Source organism: Aythya ferina (genome assembly GCF_964211825.1).
Source record: "Aythya ferina genome assembly, chromosome: 3".
NCBI lineage: Eukaryota > Metazoa > Chordata > Aves > Anseriformes > Anatidae > Aythya > Aythya ferina.
Genome location: NC_140298.1, coordinates 4,168,262 through 4,190,000, shown reverse-complemented (window position 1 = coordinate 4,190,000; position 21,739 = coordinate 4,168,262). Strand labels below are relative to the sequence as shown.

At 54.9% G+C, this 21,739-nt stretch overlaps 1 protein-coding gene across 10 annotated transcripts in view; it reads left to right on the top strand.

The window, feature by feature from the left end:
* Window positions 1-21,739, top strand: part of BCL11A (BCL11 transcription factor A) — a 137,117-nt gene that overhangs the window by 89,254 nt on the left and 26,124 nt on the right. The window contains exon 1 of one of the 10 annotated variants that reach the window (XM_084514482.1): window positions 3,143-3,264. The exons of the other annotated variants lie outside the window; for them this stretch is intronic. Within the exon in view, the coding sequence (XP_084370608.1) occupies window positions 3,195-3,264 (70 nt within the window). The 5' untranslated portion in view covers window positions 3,143-3,194. Of the gene's footprint in view, window positions 1-3,142; window positions 3,265-21,739 lie in introns of those variants that run through there. 10 annotated transcript variants of the gene reach the window in all.

The following is a 21,739-nucleotide window of genomic DNA, read 5'->3' as shown; positions in this document are numbered from 1 at the left end:
TCATTTCCTTTCCCCCGTGCTTCCCAGCCCTGGAATATTGTGTATTCCCCGCCATCGCCTGCTAAGTAGACATCTGAGGTAACGTATAGACGCAAAAACGCCTTCTTATTGGCTTCCTACCCCCACCCCCCCCTCGCTGTTTTCAATGTACTAAAAGAGGAAAAAATATCCGAGGCAAACCCACAGAACTGTAGCAAACTGTTTCTGAGCAAGTCATAATAATGAACAACACATGATCTGAAATGTGATCAGCAAACATACACTTATGCCAAGGAATTTTTGCCATTCACATACCGAGGTTCTGTAAATCAGTAAACCACGGCGGAGGAGCCCGCGCCACGGCGAGGGGAGGAGCAGGAGCAGGAGCAGGAGCAGGAGCAGGAGCAGGAGCAGGAGCAGGAGGAAGGAGCAGGAGCAGGAGCAGCAGCGCTGCTTGCTGCCGGGAAGTTTTCTCTCCTTCGCCTTCCTCCGCTCTCCCCTCCGAAACGCCGAGCCGATCAGCAGAGCTTTTAAGAGTAAAAGTGCGCTTCGATACAGCTTTGAATTCAAAAGCAGGCAAAACGGTAGCAAAGGAATGAAATTTCATTGCAACATTTTGCACGTGATTTTCACCCCCCCCCCCCCTCGCCCTCCCCATCTTACGCTGAACTGAAATGTAAATTATTTTCTGGTCCTAATTGGATTTAATTATTTCTTTAGGAGAGGATGGGTGGGAGGGGGTGGGAATGGCGCACAGCTGTCCTAACAAAACAAAGGATCCAGAGAAACCTCACTTTCCCCCATGGTGCCTAATGAACGTTGCGGAGGAGCTGCTGGTGAGCAAATGGAGCGCTGGGGAGACCCGGGGAAGGGCTGAGAGCCGGCTGGGCAGCTGGCAGCCCTGGCGAAAGGCTGGGCAGAGTGGTGAAAGGGCACCTTAGGAAATGGCAATTTGTGGTTTCCTATGAATTAATTTCTCTAACTGCCCTGGTTTTTAGAGCGCCGAGACCTCCCGTTGACCTAAATGGCTCTGCTCCCACGGCTGGGCGCAGCCGCGACACCCAGCCCAAAGCCCGCAGCGCTCACTGGCCAGGCTGGGAGGCAAAAAGGGGTCCAGATTTGGGACCTCTGCGGGTTTTTGTGTGTGTTTGGGCTCTCGCTGCCTTCAAGGCTTTGCCCCCAAATGCGGGGCCTGGTGTCCAGCAGTGGCGACGTCGAGGGAGGAGGCTGTAGGGTGATGGCACGCTGCACCCGCAGATCTCCAAGCGCCGCGCAGGCGGTAATGAATGTGACCACTAACATAATTTATGGCGCGATTCATTATTGGTATTGGAGGGACTGTATTCTTATTTTGTCATTTGCTGTTAAAATTAATACACTCCATGCTGGCTATAAAAGTGTATTTGCATTTAATTGCAAGTCAGAATGAATTAGTGGATATGATTTAAAACCGAACTCACTTCTCGGAGAGAAGTCTTCGGTGGGGAAGGGCGAACGGCGCTGGGGCTGATTTCTCTGCTGGCCGTGGGCTGGAGGGAGGGGGCCGGCGGGGGCTCTGCTCCTTTCTTAATTCCTGAGGTTGCTTTCAGCGCAAAATGCCTTTGCCAGGAGGGGCTTAGGCAAAGTGGTCAAGCACATCTGCTCCTGGGAAGGTAGCGAGGAAAGGTTACTGGTAATAGGGCAGCAGCACAAAGGGAAAATTGTACACTGGAAGCATTAGTCTCCTCCGTGGTAGTGTGGCCAGACTGGTTTAGCAGACAGGATGATAGATGGCTTTGTCAAGGGTCCCAGGGTGTGCCCTGAACTTGAGGCACTTTGTTTATCTTGAATAGAAAGGGAAAAGCACAGACATAATCGATGTCTCGTTTTTGAGGAGGGAGGAAGAGGCAGAGGAGGAGGAGGGGGAGGCAGCGCTGGGGCTGGCCATTAACAGATGAACTTGGCCCAGGCCCAGGTTTTGATGAGAGTGTCACAGCCCCGCAGCCTCGAGCCCTTTCAATAGATGTATTTTTTTCATACCTGCTGACTGTACATCAAATGCTCCCAGGTCTTTTGGCTAAAGGCAAGAAGTGGGGGGGGGGGGGAAGACGCAGCTCCATTTTTTCCCTCTGAACCAGTTGAGACCAGTCTCTTGGCCACGCACACAGGTTCTATCATCTTTCCTGGCTCGCTGTTGGGAAAAAAGAGTTGTCGTGATGCCAGTAACCCGAGGGCCCAGGACAAAAAAGGGTTTTGGTGTTCTGAGAGGCAAATTAAACTCCGAGTGTGTGAGAGCAGGAGGGGCGGGTGCGTGCGGGTGCGCTCACGTTCGCGCCTCTGGGAGACTTCAGCAATAGCCCGAGTGAAAGCCCGTGCTGCAGAGCAGCCGGCCCGCGCGAAGCCAGGGCACGGACCCGGCGGCGTGCAGGTGGGGGGCACTCTGCCCTCCCCATGCGCCCACGCCTGGGGTGGCTCCTGCCCGTGCCGATAACTTTACCGTGAAAAACATGAAACAGAGCCCCCGGTGCGCCTTGAGCCTGGCGTGAAGGGAAGGTGTGGGCTGGCTTTGCCCGGAGTGTTTCTAAAACCTTTTGGCCGCCCCACGTGCGGCTGCCCCATCGGGTTCTGCCGTGGAGCCGCGTGTCCTCCTGCTCCCCTCGCGCACCGAGCCGCCTCGCCTGCTGGCTGCCTGCACGCGGCATCGAGGGGCTGCCTGGGAGTGAGGGGCTGGGCAGGAGCAGGGAAAAAAAAGGGGAGATTTTACCGTGTCTCAGTTGTTTTTTAAAGTCACGCGTTTCGCAAGGGTAGGGTTTGGCAGGGAGGTGATAGATGGGGCTGGGGCAGCCGTGAGCACCCGCTCGCAACTTCCCGAGGGCTGCGGGGCGGCGTTCGCCCCGGCGCCAAGCGCCAAACAGTCCCGAATTCATGTCTGCTTTTTTTTTTTTTTTTCTTTTTAATTTTATTTTATTTTTAGGTTTGTGACTCCGCTGCCTGTTTCTGACAGTTGTTCAGCTACTTACTAGTCTTGGCAGGAGGCTGAGGCTGTAACATCCTGACATTTTTGCTTTTTAACAGGCCAGTCTCATCGTGCTGGAACAAACAGCAGCTTAACCGAATTTCACTGTAGCTGATTTGAATAACGTGTACTCTGGTCAAACAAGAAACTCCGCAAAGGAAGATCTCGGCGCCGCGTTTTCCACCCTGCTGGCACCGGGTGGATTTCCAAATGCAAAGAAATGGCACAAGTGGGAAAGCGCAGGCTTTCCCCGGCCCGAGGGGAGGTGTTGTCAACAAGGCGGAGGGCAGGTAGGAGCGGGTCACCCTCCTGTGCTGCGTGCCTTCCCGGGGCTGCAGCAGCAGGAGGCTCGCTTGGCGCTTGAGGCTCCGTCCCACGTGGCCGTCCCTGCCGCGGAGCGGGTGAGGACGTGCAGGGTGTCCAGGGCTGGGATTCCTCGGTTCCTCCCTGTCATTCGTAATGTGGCGGTTTAAAGATCCCAGCCTTGTTTCCTCTTCTTCCCCCTTTGCATTTTTAGCTTGTAGTTAATTACGTGCGGTGCACTGAACCCGGCTTTGTGGGAGAAAAGTACAAAGGCTGGGAAGAAGTTGTGGGATACAGCTCCAAGGCGTTGTGTGCCAGTGCTCTGGTTCTGGAAACCTCCCTTATGAAACTGGTTCTCCTCTTGATCTCCGAGGTGCATGTCAAACCGTAATTGGTGTGATTGCAAACTTCCCAGCTACTTGGCACCCCTGTACTTTTCCCAGGCCCTTGACTATGCATGTGCGCAGCTCTCCCTGCGCGCAGGGCTCCCTGTTATCTGATGAGCCGAGTATTTCCCTGCGTGGCATCCATTGCACAAGGACCCGAGCACCTCGGAGACGTTCCTGGACACGAGGGGTCTGCCCCGCTTCTTTGGCCTCTCCACCTCTCGCCCCGCATTTGAGCTCTGCAGGGATGCGGGCACTGGGTCTGGGGGATGCTGAATGCCCCGTCCCTTGGGGAAACCCACTCGCTACGCCTTCAGAGGTGTTGTGGGCTTCTCCACCTTGGGGTAGAAGGCATCAGGAGCCACTGGGAGTTAGGTCCAAGAGACAAGCCGATAACCTTTGGGTCAAGTACCCATGTCTTAAGAGCCCACTGTAAATATCGCATGGTGCAAGCAGTGGGGCTGCAACAAGAAGTCTGCAGCAGAGCAGCTGGCTGCCCAGGAGGCTGCAGGGCAAGCAGTGCAGTTTTGCTACTTCAGACCGAAACACCGACTCAAAACGAGTGCTGTGGACTAGCAACAATTTAGTTTTCTCAGCACTAAGTAGCCGAGCGCGTAAGGAGGAGTTTGCAGTGCGGAGATGAGCGCGGGGAGTTCGGGACGCCACAGAGAATCAGATGCGTTATAGGTCAGCCCTTTATTTGTTTCATCACGACTTTTACACAGTTGTCATGTAATTTATGGCCGCTTTCGCGTTGTCAAACATTTTCATTGCAGCTTCTTCTTAACACACTCCTGACACAAACACGGCTGCTTTAAAGGCACTGTATTGTTTCATAATCTGAGAGGAGGACTATAAACCATCAAATTACACTATCTTCAGGCTAATCTAAATGCACTACAGATTGAAATCAGAGCTCATTTGTCCCTGATGCAAATTATTAAGTTCTAATTATAAATATCCATTTAATTACCCCATACATTTTTATTCTGCAGACCCTTCTCAGCAATTCTGTCTGAGATACAGTAGATGTATAGGAGAAAATCTGCAGTAATTAATGTGCATTTCCTAAATAATAAAGAACAAACACGAGCCACTTTGTTTGTGGATGACATATCCGCGCACGCGTTTGGAGCTATCCGTGTCAGGGCATCAGACACCGCGTGCTAATTAAAAAAATAAACGGAAGAGACAAAAGTTGAAAGTTGAGGGGGAAATGTCTTTTTTCTTTCTGGTGGTGGGGAAGAGTTGTCCCGCTGTCCCCACGAACCAAGATGTGTCCTGTGGCAGATCGGAGGGGGCTGCTTTCTGCCAGCCTCTCCAACTTGCTGGTTTCATGCTCGACAGCATCCGAGCCGGCTGAGGAAGCCTCTCGGAGCAGTGGCAGGGGTTGCTTGCTTCGAGGGCATCCACCAGTGCCACCAGAGCCAGAGAGTGCCACCACGGGCTTCCTTTCACTCAGGAGTTAGCCCCGTGTCTGTACCTGCTGCTGGGATGATGGAGTAGGCTTTCTCAAAAGGAGGCCTGGGCGGTATCAGCAATGCTAAACACAAATTTGCTCGGAATTTCCTCGGACGTATATCCCAGTAAAACTGCATTCGTTTGGTCATTTAGGAAGACGAGTGGCTGCAGCAGTCTCCTCAGTTCCCAAGTCACTTTATCCTTGTTTATTGCAATCAGATTATCCTAAACTTTGTTTTATGGTCGCAGGACGCTAGGAAGAAAATCACAAAAGTGTGAAAAGTGCTGGAAGGAGCCTAAGGACCTTCTTAGAAAGAAAACAAACTGCACCCAAGCCTGATTTCCTAAATAAGGAATAATTGCCTTAGCTTTTCTGAAGGCAGTATCTGCTTTGGAAAGAACAGCCAGTCTTTCCTATGTTTTGTTTCCTTTTTTTATTTATTTTTTTTTCCAACTTGCATCTCAGTTCTTGTACTGCTTTGAAACCCGGTTTTTATTGTGGTTCCTGCGTGGTGCAGTCACCGTGCAGATAATCCCCTGCTTGAGATCCTGCATCTTGGCGTATCTGTTATGCAGAAACTGCGACCACCGCCTAACCCGCGGTTATTCTTACTCTTGCTTCTATTGCGTGGTGCGAGCGTGCCGCTCGCCACCTTAATGCTGGGGTTGCAAGTGTACGAGCCGTCCCGTTACATCCTTTGCCTGGCAGAAATACCGGCCTGGGTTTTTGGGACCCCTCTGTGTCTCACCCAGCTGGTCTGCATCGCCAAAACGCAAACAGCCAAATGTGTGTGCTGCCGGGAACCCCGGCGCTGGGTGCGCTCAGGGGGCTGCCTTTTGCTCTGGGATTGGAGAGGGCGGCCGAGGAGAGCGTCTCGCTGTTTCTCCAGTGGGTCCTGCTTTGCCTGGCCCTGCTGTGCACCCGCCGAAACGGACAGCTGTGGTCTGTGTGCAGTTAGTTCTTGCTTATTTTATCTCCTGGAAGAAACGAAGTCCAACAGGCTTTTACCCGCCGAGCCTACAGAGAAAACAGGCAGGCAATTTTTGTTTCAATCTACGCGTCTCTCCGGAGCGCTAGTTCCAGAGGCTGATCAATAGGTTTTATTGTAGACCTCACTGTCTCTAAAAGCACCGTGACCTTATGCCAACTAAAAATAGCACTTGCTCTTGCTGCCTGCAGAACCTTGACCTGTGAAAACCCATTTGCACGTGTGGGCAGCCGTGCATCCGAGGCAAGCGCGCGCTGGCACGTCTGGGAGCAGGCTGCCCGCTGCCCGCGGTGGACGTGGATGCGAGGAAGGAGAGGGGGGTGCTCCAGGAGCATCCCTTCCCACGGGACACAGCTCTGCTGTTTCCGCTGGGAGAGCTGCCTGGGGAAGTGCTGGTGTCTGAAGCGTTTTCTGCTTCTAAATTGTTCTCCAGGTAGGACGGAGGAAGGCTGCCTCTGTAAGGCAGCGAGTGGCCAGCGGGTGCTTCCCACTGGCAGCGTGATGCTCAGAAAGGGATAGTGGAAAAGCCTGCCAAAGGACAGCCTTTCATGCTTTCCCCAGCCATAACGGGCTTGCTCGGTGTCCCCAATGCAAAAAAAGGGACACCAGGAGGGGAGGTGGAAGGGATCCCTACCCAGTCCCTCCCTGGGCTGCATGCTGGAGGTTAAACAGCATCCCAGTGGGAACGGGCTGCTGGGGGCAGAACGATATTGCAGGGCTGTAAAAGGGGGCATTTTGTTCTGCTAACAAAAACCACGACTGTTGGTGCCTCCTGGCTTGGAAGAGGTCGCTGGTGGGGACTGGGACTGGGACTGGGACTGGGACTGGGACTGGGACTGGGACTGGGGCTGGGACTGGGGCTGGGACCGGGGCTGGGCAGCCCGGGCTGTTGCAGGCACCAGTTCCTCTTTGGTGACACAAAATGTCCGCTCCGGCTCCCCTCATGCACAGGCTATTCTTAGCCAGTGTCACTCAGTTATCTGAGAGTGGCGCTTTTAGCTGCCATCTAAGTGCCTGACACTTGGGTTTACAGCAGATTAAATTAAATTTTAGGTTGGTTTGGCTTTACTGGAAGCAGACAAAAGTAACAGCTGCCGTGGAAATGTAATCTGGCACCGGCGAGGATGGGGAGCCCTTGCTGGTTTTTCCCCTCCTCCCCTTCCCTTGGAGGGTCTCCGTGTGCAGGTGACAATTTGGGGATTAGGTTCATAAAACCAGGAGGAAGAGTGTGCACCAGTGTCCCCACTGTCCCTCCGGGCCGTGTGACGGGGAGCACCTCACGTCTGGCGAGCGAGCGCACAGGACCAGAGCCTGCCCTCGGTGCCAAGCCCGGGATAAATGGCACCGACTGACCGACCACTTCATGGCTGCAACCCATTTCCTAGGCTTCCAGGCGTGTTTCTGTCAATTATTTTGGGGTAAAAAGTGACAGGCCGATGGGAAGACGCTGCTGAAGTACGTTCTGCCCTGAAAACACGTCAGGTGAAAGCTGGCTGCTCCTCCAGCGCGGGTCCTGGAGCCTTCCTCCGGGGGTGAGGACAGCAGCGGGGTCCAGCACCTCACTGTGGGGTCTGGCGTTGGTACCAGCAGGGGCTGATGGCACAGAGGGGCTGGAAGTGGCCCTGCAGGCGTCGGCTCGCGGGTGTGTGTCGGGGAGGATGGAGGCACGGCACGGCCCCTGCAGCTCCAGAGGTTGGTCAGAGGTGGGATCACCTTAAAAACGAACCCCTTCTGCTGGGTCGTTGGCATGAGAGATGGCCACGCCAAGTGGAGGAGTGTGGGGAGAGGGGCTCCCCATACAGACAGGGTCCGCATCAGGGACTGAGTTCTTCTGGGCCAGTTATTGATGGAAAAAGGCCTGGTAGGAGACATCTCCCTGACATCCTCCGCTTGAAGGGCGTTCTTAGACATCAGGTCTAATATCGCCGCTATCTATCTCTGAAGTTAGGTTGATAGGGATCAAAGACACCTTGCAAGATCAAGATGCAGCTGGACCTGCTCCAGCACCGCTTTCTTAATAACCTTCTTCGAGAAGGGAAGGGGAGAGGCTGGCTGCCCAGCGATCGGCAAGGCCGCTAATAAGCCGCAGAGAGGTAGAGGCCGAACGTCCTGTTTTGGGGGCGGGATGCCGCACGGCGCCGTGGAGAGGCAAGGAGACACTTTCACACCTTCTCCCCCTGCACCTGGCCAGGGAATTGCTGCCGAGGGCGACCTCACATCGGGAGCTTGTGGCACCGATGTGCTGCTGTACTTCGCCTGGACTCCTCCATCGCTGCCCCGCTTGTTACTGTCCTTCCCATTTAATTGCCTCCCAGCGTGGGATTGCCTGCTGGAGCTGTGCTTTGTTTGTGTGCAGGGTGCACTTCGGGGCGCTGTGGGGTGCTGGCCGGGTGCCTGCACACCTAAGGGAGGACGGGTGGTTTTGCAGGGGTTGGGAGACCCACCGAGCCCCAGCTCTGGAGCCAGCCTCTTCTTGGGCAAAGAGCAAAATGGAAACAGCTCCGGTTTCTCTGCCGAGCCCTGCTTTTGGCTTCAGACAGATCACCCCGTTAAATTTGTCAACTTTTTGATACGGGGTTGGCACAGAGGCAGGAGATTGACACGGCTGCTCCAGGAGCCTCAGCACAGGAGGTCACTTCTCCCCTTGCAGCCTGGGGCCATGCAGGCCGGGAGTGCAGCCCCAAGTTTTGTTCCTGGTGCTGCTCCTAATTCACCGGGGGGGCTTGGAGGGTCACAAATCAGGCAGCTCAGCGTGCTGTTGGTTTTGCTGTGGGAAGTGTGGGATTTGGTCTCTGAATTTCAGCATGTGGCAGCGTGTTCATCTGAAAAATGAGATTTTTTAGCAGGTAGTCGTTGCGCTGGAAAGCGTGGTGTGGTGGAGCTGCACCTGGGGGTGAATGCAGGAGCAGCTTTGGCTGGCAAAGAGAAGAGAAATTCAGAAAACTTTTGGTCACTGCACCAAAACCTAAACGCCTTTCCTTTTCTTTCCATGCAATTCTTCCCCTGGACTTTCTGTTTGGAAGCCAAATGGAAACTGCGCTGTAAGCCCTGCGCTAATTATAGCGTGTACCTCACAGGAAGGTTTTTAGGTTTAAATTATGAATGACCGCACAACAGCCCGGCAGCCTCGCTGAGCAATGGGTGCCTGCTCGCATTATCTTCTTCAGAGCAGTGTCACGCCAGGACCGCGGGTCGGTGGTTGTGCATAGATCTGTGGGCACAGCTCCAGGTGTCCCTCACCTCCAGGTGGCTGGCCAGCAGGAGTGTTGTGCTAAGCAGGAGGTGCATCTCAGCATCCTCACTGCCCCGACACACCAACAGGCAGCGTGGCTTTGAGATGGGTGTCGCTGCCGGCAGCCCCCTTTTTGGGGTGTTGCGTGCCTCTGGCGGTCAGGGGAGGGACTGGTTGGTGTCTGGGGCCATGGGGCCGTGGGCTCGGTGCTGCTGCTCTTTCTCAGAAGCTCGTGGAAACCCAGTTTTCGATTCCCCAACTCTTGAATTTGCATTTGGGCTCTGATATGTAATGCAGTCACATTCAAACAGTGTTTGCATAATTCACACCTCATGTCTGGTGGGAGAAAAAGTGAAGCGTTTCCTTAAATTAACAAAAACCTGTAATTATTTGTTTCTAAATGTTGAAATTGGAGAGAAAGGCATCTCCCTGAATTTTATTATTTGTATAATTTGTTTGTCCTGTTGTTTCAGAATAATTTCGTTGTGTGTTTGCTAGGAAGTGGCAGCATCTGCTAATTTTCAGAGCAATCATAATGCTGGTGACATAGAAACTTGAGGCCAGAAGTGGGGCCAACACCTTATTCGCAAGCATTCAGATTTATTTTGGTGCCGTGCTTCCCTGCTCGCAGACGGCCGCGGCGGCGTTCAGCACAATGCGGGTACGGAGATTTGGCCCTAAGCAATCGTTTCTGCTGCGTTAGGGTCAGATTGCGGAGCCCTTACTCATCCCGGGAAGTATTTATTAACCTTCATGGAACAATGGCTGTAATGAGATTACCTGGGTAAGTGCTTAGCTGTCGGAAAGGAAGCTGCAGGGCCTGGACCCACAGGCATTTGGGGAGAGGCGAGGAGGGCGGCTGGCCCTGCCGCCTGCTTGCTGACCGCTGCCGGGCTCGGCCACCCGGCCGGGAGTTGACGCTTGCAGCCTTCGGAGCAGGGCTTCAGCTCTGCGTTGGCTTTCCTGGATCAGCCACGTTAAGAAGGGGGAAAAAAAAAGAAAAAGAGAAAAAAAAAACACAGTGTCTGAGTGATGTGAACGAAGTAATTGACTATCAGTATCAAGAATTACTGCAAAACCATGCAGGGGACAAGTCAGAACAGCCCTTCGCAAAACTCGGCAACAAAGAGCGGCTCAAACACACCCTTGAGTCTAGCGAGCTGTAAATTGAGCTCGAGTCGGACGAATACTTCTGGGCTTTGTGGACGTTTTTGTGTCTGCTGCGAGTGATTCAGTACCACACATGATGTGACTTTGGTCTCCAAAAAGCAGCAGCAATTGCTGGGCTCTGCTGAGCACCCGGAGCAGCGGTTAGTGCCGCTCTGCCGCAAAGTGGCTTTGGTCCTCCCAAACCAGCAGCAATTTCCGTGATTCCCACCTCATTTTCCCACCCAGCTGTGTGTACTTCTTAAAAAAAAATAATGCAGGGAGGTGGAACGACTGCTCGGTCATCTTTTTGTGGCTGTTTTTCACACTGGGGAGAAGCAAAGGCAGGGGATCTGGTGCCATGTGAGCGCACCGATCTTTCTATCAGGAGCTCCACACCCATTTCTTCCTACAGGTGAGAGACACATTTTTGGCACTGGGCACAGTAAGCGTTCCAACATGTTTTTAAGCTGCAGCTCTCGCGTCTGTAAAGGTCTGGTGTCGTGGCTCTGGCTGCATGCACATATTTCAAGGTACCCGAGCGCTGCACAATGCAGAATGGGGGTAAAATACGGTGCCATGGATTTCGTCTGTTGGTGGTTGTTGGCTCTGTGTTTGTTCCGCCTGTCCTTCGGTGACGCTTTGTGTGTTCTCAGCTTTTTCCCCATGAGACCGGCTGCCTCTTGTAGATTTCGAGGGATCTCGCAGGAGGCCGCTAATAGCCCCTTCTGATACTTTCTGCATCTATTCCTAAACGCTGCAAGCTGCCAGCTGCGTTTGCAAGGAGCGCGACGCGAAATGCCTTGAGTTGTTCGGTTCCTCATCGGAGTGAGCTTAAGCGCTGAAGCGCGCTGCCAAAATCCGCCGACCTCTTTCTGTTGACCTGGGTGTTGGAGCGGGCTCCGGATCCTGATTTCATTCCTTCTCCCTTTGCCTGAGACACCGGGCGTGCCAACTTAAGGGTTTTTTTCCCCCCTCTTCTCCGGATGGCATTGCCAGAGCCCTTCCTCAACCGGCTTTGCATAGTGCTGGTGGCATTGCGGCCCTGCTGTGCGCTGCCACAGCCCGCCGCGCTTCTCAGATGCTGTCTGCTGCGGGCAGGGACGAGCAGAGGGTGCCAGGGGAGCCCCTGGTCACCGTGTGCGGGCAGCGATGCTCTCAACTCTGGCCAAGCATCCCGACTTGTCTCCTTCAGGGCTTCTCTCAATCCAGTGAGCTGTGAGCGGTGCCGGTGGCGGGGAGGAGGGAGGAGGAGATGGATTATCCCTCTCTGGCTCTGGGCAGATTCAGCAGTTGCCCTTGGTCCTTTCACCTCCTCTGGGCTGTGTAAGGGTTACAGCATTTTAGACGTTTCCCCAAGTGTCAGCATGCGGAGCGCCATTACGAAGAGATGAGATGAATGGCCAAAACATAGGGGCAAAATAAATTAAGAGAGTGCAGAAGCTGCAAACAAGCCGTTTGCTATGAATAAGGAAAGCTTGCAGTTGCAAGGCGCTGGGTGCATCCTCCAGTCCATTTCGGTGATGTTTATAAATCAGGGTAACAAAAAGCGAGCCCTTATTAGGCCCGGGTGACATTAAAGGTTCGTTCAGCCTCGAAGCCTGGCTGACGGTGGCTGGGTGGATGATGACAGCCGGGCTGCTCCCCCGGGGTCGCCGTGCCCCGAGAGGGGCTGACCAGCTTGGCCGCTTCCCGCGGGTGAAAGCGTCACCAGCTCACGTTGCTGCTGCTTCTTGGGAGCTTCACCTTCTCCTTAGGCTCCCGTTTCTCCCTGTTTGTGGCTCTCCGTGGCTCTGCCCCCTGCTGTGCTGCCCCTTATTCCTTTTCCCCGTGCCCCTCTGCTTCTCGTGGACCAGCCGCTGTGCTTCCTGGCTGTCCCCTGCGCTCAGGCTGCCCCGGCGAGCGGGTCCGTGGGGTCCCTGGCCACACCGATGCCCTCCTGAGGATCCACTTCATTTCCTGCGCTCAGGAAGACGGAGCGGGCGGAGAGAGGTGCTCCTAAGTGAGCGCTGCTATATTGCCACCCATAAATGTCACGGTAATGGAACGTTATAACCCAAAGACGCCCATAGATCACTCGAACCATTTTAGGCATATGCTCCGCTTCTGCCACCTGCTCTCCACCCATTTGTTTGTGTTTGGGACGGGAAGGCCGCTGCCCGCGGGGCCAGGAGAAGGACGGGCAGGTGCCGAGGGCGCGAGGGCAGCGCGGGCGCCTCCTCCCGCAGAGCCCCCGGCTCCACGTCCCACCCTCGCCCCGCTGCAAAACGTGCCCGGCCAGCGGCACTCGGCAGGGCGTGCCCCAGCTCCGGCGTGAGAGGGCGTTGATGGAAAGCCACGACTTATCTGAGCCGGCTCAACACCTTCGGAAGGTCTGGTGTGGGCGAGGGGGCCTCCAAAGCTTTGGCGCGGCCGAAAGCCCGCGGTGCCGCCGCCGCCCCAGCTTGCCACGCCGCGCCATGTAACGCGGCCGGTCGCACAATGGGCCTTTAAATCCTAGTCAAGAAGGCAGACAATGGAAGGTCAGAGTTTAAAAGAGAAAGTGTGCCTCAGACTGATGTAATTCCCCTTCTCCCCCCTTCTCTTCGTGCGAATCCTTTGATATTTGAGCAGGGAAATCCTCTTTATCAGGAAACTCCACCTCCTCTTATCTCAGACTCCCTCGGAAATGCTATCTGCTCTCCTGCGTGTCGTGCCGGCCAGCCTGGGCTGCTGGGAAGCCTCTCCACGCCGGCACCCTTCCCTCCTCTTCATCCCATTTCACGGGCACGGCAAGGCTCGAGGCTCTGGCTGATGACCCCAGGGGAGCTGAGAAACGCCGAGGCTGCTCCCTGCTCTCTCCCCTGCGCTCAGCCGGTGGGGCGGCGGGGACAGCCTCCCCTTGGAGGCCGAGGAGCTGGAGGAGGCCATGGCCACCGGAGAAGAGGCAAGGACAGGGAAGCCCCGCAGTGGTCGCCGCTTTCTGCCCCTGCTAGAGGAGCCATCACTGATGTGATGTGCAGAGGAGCCGGCAGCAGCACCTCGTGACGCTGCCCTCGCTGACAGCGGCTGTCGAGGTGCAGATGGTGAAGCCTGCCAACGTTTGCGATCCAGCGCAGCGAATTGGGGTCTGCCTCGGCTGCTCGTTGTGTGCAGCAACCTGCTTTATAGCGGATCAGGCTGGGCACGCTGCTGCAGAGCAGAACTTGGTCCGGAGCAGTGTCCCGTTCCTGGCCTGGCCGGTGCAGGGGCCTTGCAAGAGCAGAAGAAACAAAGCAGGCAGGGGATTATACCTGCCCCTGCTGTGCTCTGCTGTCTTCCCTGTGGCATCGCGGCCCTGGTCCATCCCCAGTTCTCCCTTGAGGTTACACCCATCTGCTCTGCCTACCTGCGTGTGTTTTGCCTGAAACGGGGCTTGGGAGGTTGTACGGCGCTGATTATTGCATCAGAGAGTTTGTGTTTCTTAACCTCCACGCAACGTGCCCCAGTAAAACTTGTTACCGCTCTTCACTTGCTCTAATCAGCAACTGCAAAGCTGGAAAAAGGAAGCGGCCCTCTGTGCGTGCTGAAAGCCTCCGGGCATCTCTGCAGGCCTCTGGAGCTCTGGAGACCAAAGAGCTTCAGTTCTTCTCCTGCTCCACGGAAAATCAGGTCTCTGCTTTCCCCCGAGCTGTCCTGAGCCACAGAGGGGCCAGCTCCTCTTCCACACCAGCAGCTCTCAGTGCTGTACCTGCACTGACCCCACCAGTATCAATGTTTGCCTTCGGAGGGGAGCGCAGAGATGCGCCTGATGTGTTTTTTTGCAGCTTGCCATTCCTTCCAGCCCACATCTGTGCGCCTGCTCTTCCGACTTGTTACAGCCTGGAAATTGGCGTGGCTGGGAGGAGACGGTGTCCGTGACATGGTGCAACGGGTGAGGAAACGCTGCTGGTGCTTGGGCAGCGCATGCAGATTCTTACAGCCTCCAGTTTCGGCCCAGGTTAGAGCTTCGTTAGCTGAAAATAACAAAAAGGGAACTGTCAGAATCAGAGCTGAAATATTCGCGTGATGAACCATGCTGCCGGGTAGCCATTAGCACCTCATGTCCGTGTGAATAGCACCTGCGAGTGTTTTATTGGTGACAGAGCAGGGAGGCTGGGCGGAAAACGGCATTCATTTCCAAGCAGGCGCCTTGCTTTAATTACAGCCCTGTCCTGTCGGGGGCGAAGCCTTTCTCCCAGCCCCTCGTGCCCACCCCGCGTCCTCGGCGTGTTTTCCAGCCCGTGCGTCGATGACCACGAGTTGCTGCTGGATTTTATTTATGGAATAAATGCTTTTGGGAGACAGCCCTCGGGCGGGCGGCGTTTCAGGTCGGTTCTCTGCGATGAACACGTGCTCGGCGGTTGCTCAACTTTTGTTTGTGAAACGTGGATTTTGGGTTTCTGGCGAGTTCTGCCTGTGTGCGTGCGTGGGTCCGTGCGGCTGCTGCCTTGACTCGTACGGGCGGGGACATCAGGGCCCACGGAGCCCGAGTGCCGCAGAAATCTCCACGTGGGGTGCAAAAAACGTGCCTGGGGTGCAAAAAATGTGCCTGTGGTGCTTCGACTCCTCGTCCTTCCTTCCTTTCCTCCTTCCTTCCTGCAGAAACCATAACAGCGCTGGCACCCGTAACATGGAGTCTTGCTCTTTTCTTCTGGGAGCGCGAGGCTAATGGGAAAAAGATGGCCCGGCCGCTGCTCCTCAGCCCTACGAATCTGTTTGTTTGTTTGTTTTTCCCCACATGGCTCCGGCCACGTGGTCGGGATGCTCGCGGCCTCGCAAGACGGTAGCGGGGTTTGTGCCCGGGCAGATCCACAGGACGGGGCCCCATATCCCGGGCCCACGGCTCCCAGCCCTGCAGGCCGGCCCCGGCCACTCTCCCCTCGGCGGCCACGATTTGGGACCGCGTGAAAGAGCCCAAGCCCTTCGCTGGGTTTTGGCTTCTTGGGCTCTAACATAAGCAGCTTTAATCAACATAAACACTTGCAGTCGGTGTAGGTTGCTGTGTTTAATAAAGGGTGAGGGTTTTTTTTCCTCCCTTTCCTTTCTTTTCTTCTTTCTTTTCATCCCTCATTTTGCATTCTGCGGCGCTCAATGAGCGTTTAATCCCTGCCCTTCTGTCTGTTGAGATATTATGTTTTTTTAATAGTGCTTGTTTATGACTAAGGTCAAAGACTATTTCAGAACAAAAATTAGACTTAGTTCATAATTGAGTACATATGTATGTTACTGTTTATTTTTATAGTTTGCTAATTTATTTTTAAACAGCTCGGTTGAGCCAACATGTTTATAGGTCTGTTTATCACATGTCTTGCCAGTCGGAGTGCTAAAAGACACATGCTTTTCAATAGCACAGATCCGGAGTTAAATTAGATAATACCGTCAGGTAGCAATTTAATTACATTAATTGAATGTTTAGGTTGAAATGTAGTTTTGCAAAGGCTATAATGGAATACATTTATAAGTGTCTGTGAATAAATCTTGGCATTTAAAATGTTATTCGAGCCTGCTGAGGGAGAAATGGAGCTCTATCAAGGGTTTTTGTGAGGGGAGCGGGTCGCCGGTGTTGCCGGTGCCCAAAGCGCGGCTTCGCCAAGTGCCAGCAAAGGTGCCAGCGCCTTCCTCTCCGCAGGCACCGCAGGGAAACGCAGCGCTCAAAGGAGAGAAAACACCGCTTGGTGGTAAAGCAAAGGGCACCAGCACCGGCCCGGCTGGCCTGGCTTGGGCTCAGGCCAAGGGCACAGAGAACAAAGCCTCCGAGGCGTTTCCTTCTTGCCTTGCCCTCCTGCCCGCAGCCTCTTGCCGCCTGGGGCTCGGTCTCAGAGTGGGAGCGAGAATAACTCAAGCAGAGCAGGATCACCATGGGGGGACCTGCCTTGAGGGGCTCGGGCAGTTTCAAACCCTGGTGACCGTGGCGTTGAAGCAGGGCCAACCATGCAAGCTCTGCCCCTGCCCATGCTGTGCTGATGCTTGATGCCGCATTCGGCCACCGAGCGTCTTTCTGTTGGGGCTGTAATCGCCCCTTCCCGTGGCAGATGGCTGTGAGTTATTCACATGATGGAGCCTGATCCTGTGCGCCGGGGTCGGAGGGCAGCGTTACGCCTCTCGCTCAGGTGAGGGGAGTGTTTGCGCAGGAGAGGCGCAGCACAGGGAGGAGAAACACCCGCCTGTACGAGCCCTGATGGCGAGATAAGGGCTGCTGCGAGCCTGTGCTGGCGCTCCGCAGAGGGCAGAGGGCTGTGCGCGAGCCCACGTGGAGAAGATGTTTGTCCAGCTGAAGCCAAGCCCTCTTGCTCACGCAGCCGACGAGTGATTTCCCCAGCCTGGCAGCTGCCGGTCCGGATTTTACCTGCGGGCTCCGACCGTGTGCTGCCAGCCCCGGCCGGCGTTTCCACCAGGACAGCCGGGGACCTGGCACGCCACCGTGGGAGAGCAGCTCTGGTGGGGCACGGGGGGCTCCTGACCCATGGGGACGGCGAGCAGAAGCTGTGAATGAGCCACGCTCTTCAGCCCAGACGTAGGCTTTAATCCTCAGCGTAAACATTTCCAACTAATGTATTGTTAGGATGGGGAGAGGGAGAATTCCTCTGTTTGATGGTGCCCAAGAACAACAGGCTTGGGTAGGAGAGGACAGGAGACACTGCTCTTACGCTGTTTGTTTTTGCAGCTTCTGAATGCGCTGCTTTCCAAGCAAAACATCACCACGAAGGTGACGGCCGGCCTTTCTGCCCACCCCGCGTTGCAGCTCATTTCGTGATGCGAACGGAGGAAGCCTGGTTTCAAAAGAAAATATGAATATAAACAAAAGCAGCAGGAGGCCATAGGTTGGTTTTTATCAGGGCCGAAAGAAGGATAAGGGGGACCGAAAGGACAGGTCCTGCCCGTGCTGCATTCCTGTGCCAGGGTTGGCCATCAATGGCTGGGGGGCTTCCTGCTGCCCCTGCGGTTTGGGGTGGTCAGCTGAGGGTGCCTTTTATTTCCACCTTTGCTGACTATGCCCAGGCAAATACTCGTCCCTAGAGAGGGGTCGAGACAGGGGCCTGAGAGCAGCAGGAATAATGAGCAGCTGCAGGTGACCACAGACCTCTGAAGCACCCAGGTGGCTGAGGAGTGGCCGTACCATATTCCTCTCCCCAGTCCTACTTTGGTGCTTTCCACAGCGTGCAGCTTCTCTGCTTGGGCTTTGCTTGGACTGAAGTTTCATCCTGCGGCTCTTTGTACACCCGGGACCCACCGCAGGACACCGCACCGACACGAGCAAGCCAGCTGGTGCGGCGGGAGCGGCGCTGCCTGTGCCTCGCCATGCTCTGGTGGCCCCAGCCACGTGTCCCCACCAAACCCGTTCAAGAGCGCCGGCAGGAGCAGTCACTGCTCCGGGCACTGGCGCCTGCAGCGGGGCTCTGAGCGCGTCTGGCACACTCCGGGGTGAAGCCTTCCACTTAGTTTCCCTTGCAAAGCACCTCATGAGCATGCACACCGACTCTTCGCTGCACTGAACCCAAACACGGTACGTGGGGCCAACCAGGGCAGCTCCTCCCGGCGAAAATGCTGCTGTCGGTACAGCCAGCGGTGTCCCCATGCTGATGCAAAGCAGTCGGAGAGATGAAAGGGAGGGATTTTTCTATCTGCGGAGACTGAGTAGCGAAGTTTCCTGATCAAGGCAGGAGATTTCCATGCCTGTGTGAGAGGTTTTCCTGCGTGGGGCTTCACCGATGGCCGGAGTTGAGGCCAGATGCAAGACCCGAGCCTGGAGGAGCAGAAGACCCGCGGTTTGTGCTGGCATAAGCCAAAGAATGAGCGGGTCAGGATGTGTGCACAAAGAGCACGTGGGAGCACTGGCCCAGTCCGGAGTTCCCAGTGGTAGTTGGCGTTTTTGGACAACCAGACTTTCCTCACAAGCCCCCAGGACAGAAGGACCCAGGACCACTTTCTCCTCCACCTCTGAGAAGAAAGGCGTCCTGGTGCACCGCCACGCTGGGGCCTGTTCTCACGGGCCAGCTGCCTTCTGCTAAAAGCACAGCCCAGAGTGCTTCCTGGATGTGCTCTGAAGCGTGCACAAAAATATTTAGCTCTGCTAATAGCATTTGCTTTCTTTTCCTCTCTCTTTCCCCACCGCTCTGCAGAGCACCCGTTCTTGAAGGGCCTGATTTGCATGCGAGCGTGGGGCAGCCGCTCGCTCCTTCCTCGGCTGCTTTTGTGACCGAGGGTCTTAAAAAGCTCTGCTGCTGGGGTTTTCCCATCCCTTCTCTTTCAGTTGAAAATAACCGACTGATTATTATTATTATTTTTTTTTTCCGACAAGATTTACTAAAGCTCACCTCTGGCCTGCGACCGACCAGGGAGAGCTGCTTCTGCAAAGAAAAAAAAAAAATTTCCAGGCTTACGAGCAGCGAAACCAGAGGCTTACAAGGAAAGGCTGAACAGAAACCGAAGGCACAGCAGCCGCTGCCAGGTGATGGCCGTAGTGCTGGGGACTTACTCCTCGGCTCGAGGTTTCCAAACGCTTGGGAATGAGTCCAGCGTGTTTGGGCTTGAGCACAAAATCTCTCGGAGATGTCCAAGGCAGGGTGGAAGGGATCCAGGGAACGGCATGAAGCTGCGCAGCCCCGTCCCAGGGCTGAAGGATTATTTTAATGGCTAGAGCTAACAGCGCGTCTGATAGCGTGGCGGTAGGAATGTTTGCAGAGTTCAAAACACTTCTTAACACTGATCGGTCACGGCCCCAAACCTGGCTTGTTGGCTTGTTTTAGGAACGAGGCTGCGTGAAGGATGCTGAGCTGGTGCCCGCTTTGGGATCAGACTGCAGGAAAATGGGCGTCCTTCTGCACACTGCTTCCACCCCCATCATTGCAAACAAATTGGGTGCAGTCTGGGCTACGGCTGACAGAGCTGATACGGGAGAGAGCGGCTTCATGCACCCTTTTTGGGGATGCCCGGGGGTTTATGCGGCCTAAGGCGGGCGAGCTGAGCGTGGGAGCAGATAACCACGCGCTGCGCACGGTTTTCTGCTCTTCGTTTCGTTTGCAGTGGGATCTGTGTTTGCTCAGATCTGTTTTTTCCCAAGTCTTTAAGGGGAGTCCACTTAACGGCCTCACGGAGCTGTATTTTCTTTACGGTAATGAGGCAGCATGACATACCAGTCGGGGGAAATCTGATAGACTCGGGAGACCCTAGGAGGGTAGAAAATTACTTAATTTACTTTGTGTGCAATAGTCTTAATTTTCAACTATTTGAACAACTGATTGCTGGGGCAATCACCAGATCTTCAGAGTTAAGATGCTTCCTGCTGGAATGGAGTATTAGCTAAATCAGCTATGGATTGCGATGACAAAGTGGAGTGATTGCGTGTGTCCATCTGAGGGTAAAGAGAAGATTAAAAACAAATCCCCGAACCCGAGCCTCATTGCTTCTCACGTTCGGGGCCGGGGGAGGCAGGTGAGGCTGGCATTGCCTGGCGGCTCATTGCCGGGGCTCTGCAGCTCTGGTCTTGGCTCTGGCAAGGAACCCATGGGCTGGGAACGGCGGCCGGTTTCTTACCGAGCTGGTGAGAAGCCCTTGGCCTGGCGATTCCCCGGCAGGAGACGCGGTAACATCCAGCGGTGGAATTACGGCACGTCTCAGGTGCTTTCTTCCCAAGTCAGTACTAATCCTCTGCGTCTTTGACCCATTTCCCAGAGCCTTGGGGCCAGATCCTGCTGCCCTTGTGCAGGGAAGGCCCTTGTGTTGGGAGCAGCTTGCAGAAGCAAATAGGCCTCCAGTGAAGAGTTGCACAGGAGGTAGGTGTTGCAGTCCCTGTGCTGTGGGCAAGTCCTTACTTGGGCGGGTTTTCCCACTGATTTAGGGGAGAGATGCCCAATGTTGGCGCCTGCCCATCAGCCCCATCCAGAAACCCACGTTAGAGCTCGTGGAGCGAATGCAGGATCGAGGGGAGCCGCTCTGCTCACCGGGGCAGGGCTTGCACCAGGGCCACTCTTGGTTGAGAAGGCTGCCCCTGCCCCTGCAAAAACCTCGCTGTAATTGCTGAGGAAGGAAAACGGGCATGAATACTAAGAGGCCTTCTCCTGCCTTCCTGTGCCAGCAGAAAATGAAAAATTCAGTGCGAATACATTTTCTGCGTAAAAAAAGAATCTGGATGATAAAATGCAATACTAATTTCTGACGGCTGAGAGCTGCATGAGTGAGAATATTTAATTACAGCTGCAAAGTACAAACATTTCCTAGCAAGCATTCGTTGAGTTAATAATAATTAATTAATTCCTTGGCTAAAACGCTCTTCCTGCCCGTGTTCTTTTAGTCGGCTGGAAATCTGATTCCCCTTTTTACTTTATTTTGCTGACAGCCTCCCAGAAAGCGGGGAGGGGAGAGGACGGAGACTATTTATATAAACAGAGGCTTTATGTTACACTCTATAGATCATTACGGTGGGCTTGCGTGATTTTGTTTAGCAGACTTTTGCAAACCGAGGCGAGGACTTCAAGCGGATCAGCTGATGCGGAGGGACTGAGTATCTGACTGCAGCGGCGATAAGTGTCTGTACAAATATTTATACAATTCCGATGGTCTTTTGAATTGCATTATTACAACACAAAAAGCTGTCACATTTCCAGGGTTTCCGAGGCGCGCTTCTTACGGCTTGCATACATTTTGCCGGCGTCGGCAGAGCGAGCGGTGCCTGCGCTCTGGGCTGGCTGGACGCGAGCCACCCGGCAGCGGGGCGGGTGCTGCGCCCGCGCAGCCGGAGCTGAGAAGCCCTGCCGAGAGGCTGGGTCTCTTCTCTCAGCCTTAGCACCGAATTTACGCCGTGCCGTGGCACGGGGGCTGGCTAGGGAGCAGCTGAGGGGCGAGATGGCACGGGCTGTGGGCTGGGCGAGGTGCCTCTCTGCATTTTGGGGCTGCGTTTTGATGGCAGGCTGCAAATTGTCACCCTGAGGACCCGATGTCTGCAGCCCATCGTGGGAGGCCTGAGCTGAACACGGCATTTGGCTCCGTGTAGGAAAACACCGGTCAGCACCCCAGAGGAGAAGTGAGGAGCTGGAAGCTTTGTGTTGGCCTGTGCGGGTGGGGTGCAGAGCCAAATGGAAGTGATTTTGGACTGGCCATAAAGTGTAAGCCACCTCCTGCCTCTCCCTGGATGTGAGTCCATGTGCCCGCACAGCCTGGTGTTGCTGACGCCTGTGGTTTTTCTTCAGCTTCGGCTCGTGGTGTGGGTTACAGGATGCTGCTGGCACTGCAAGCTCTGGGATAACGCTTG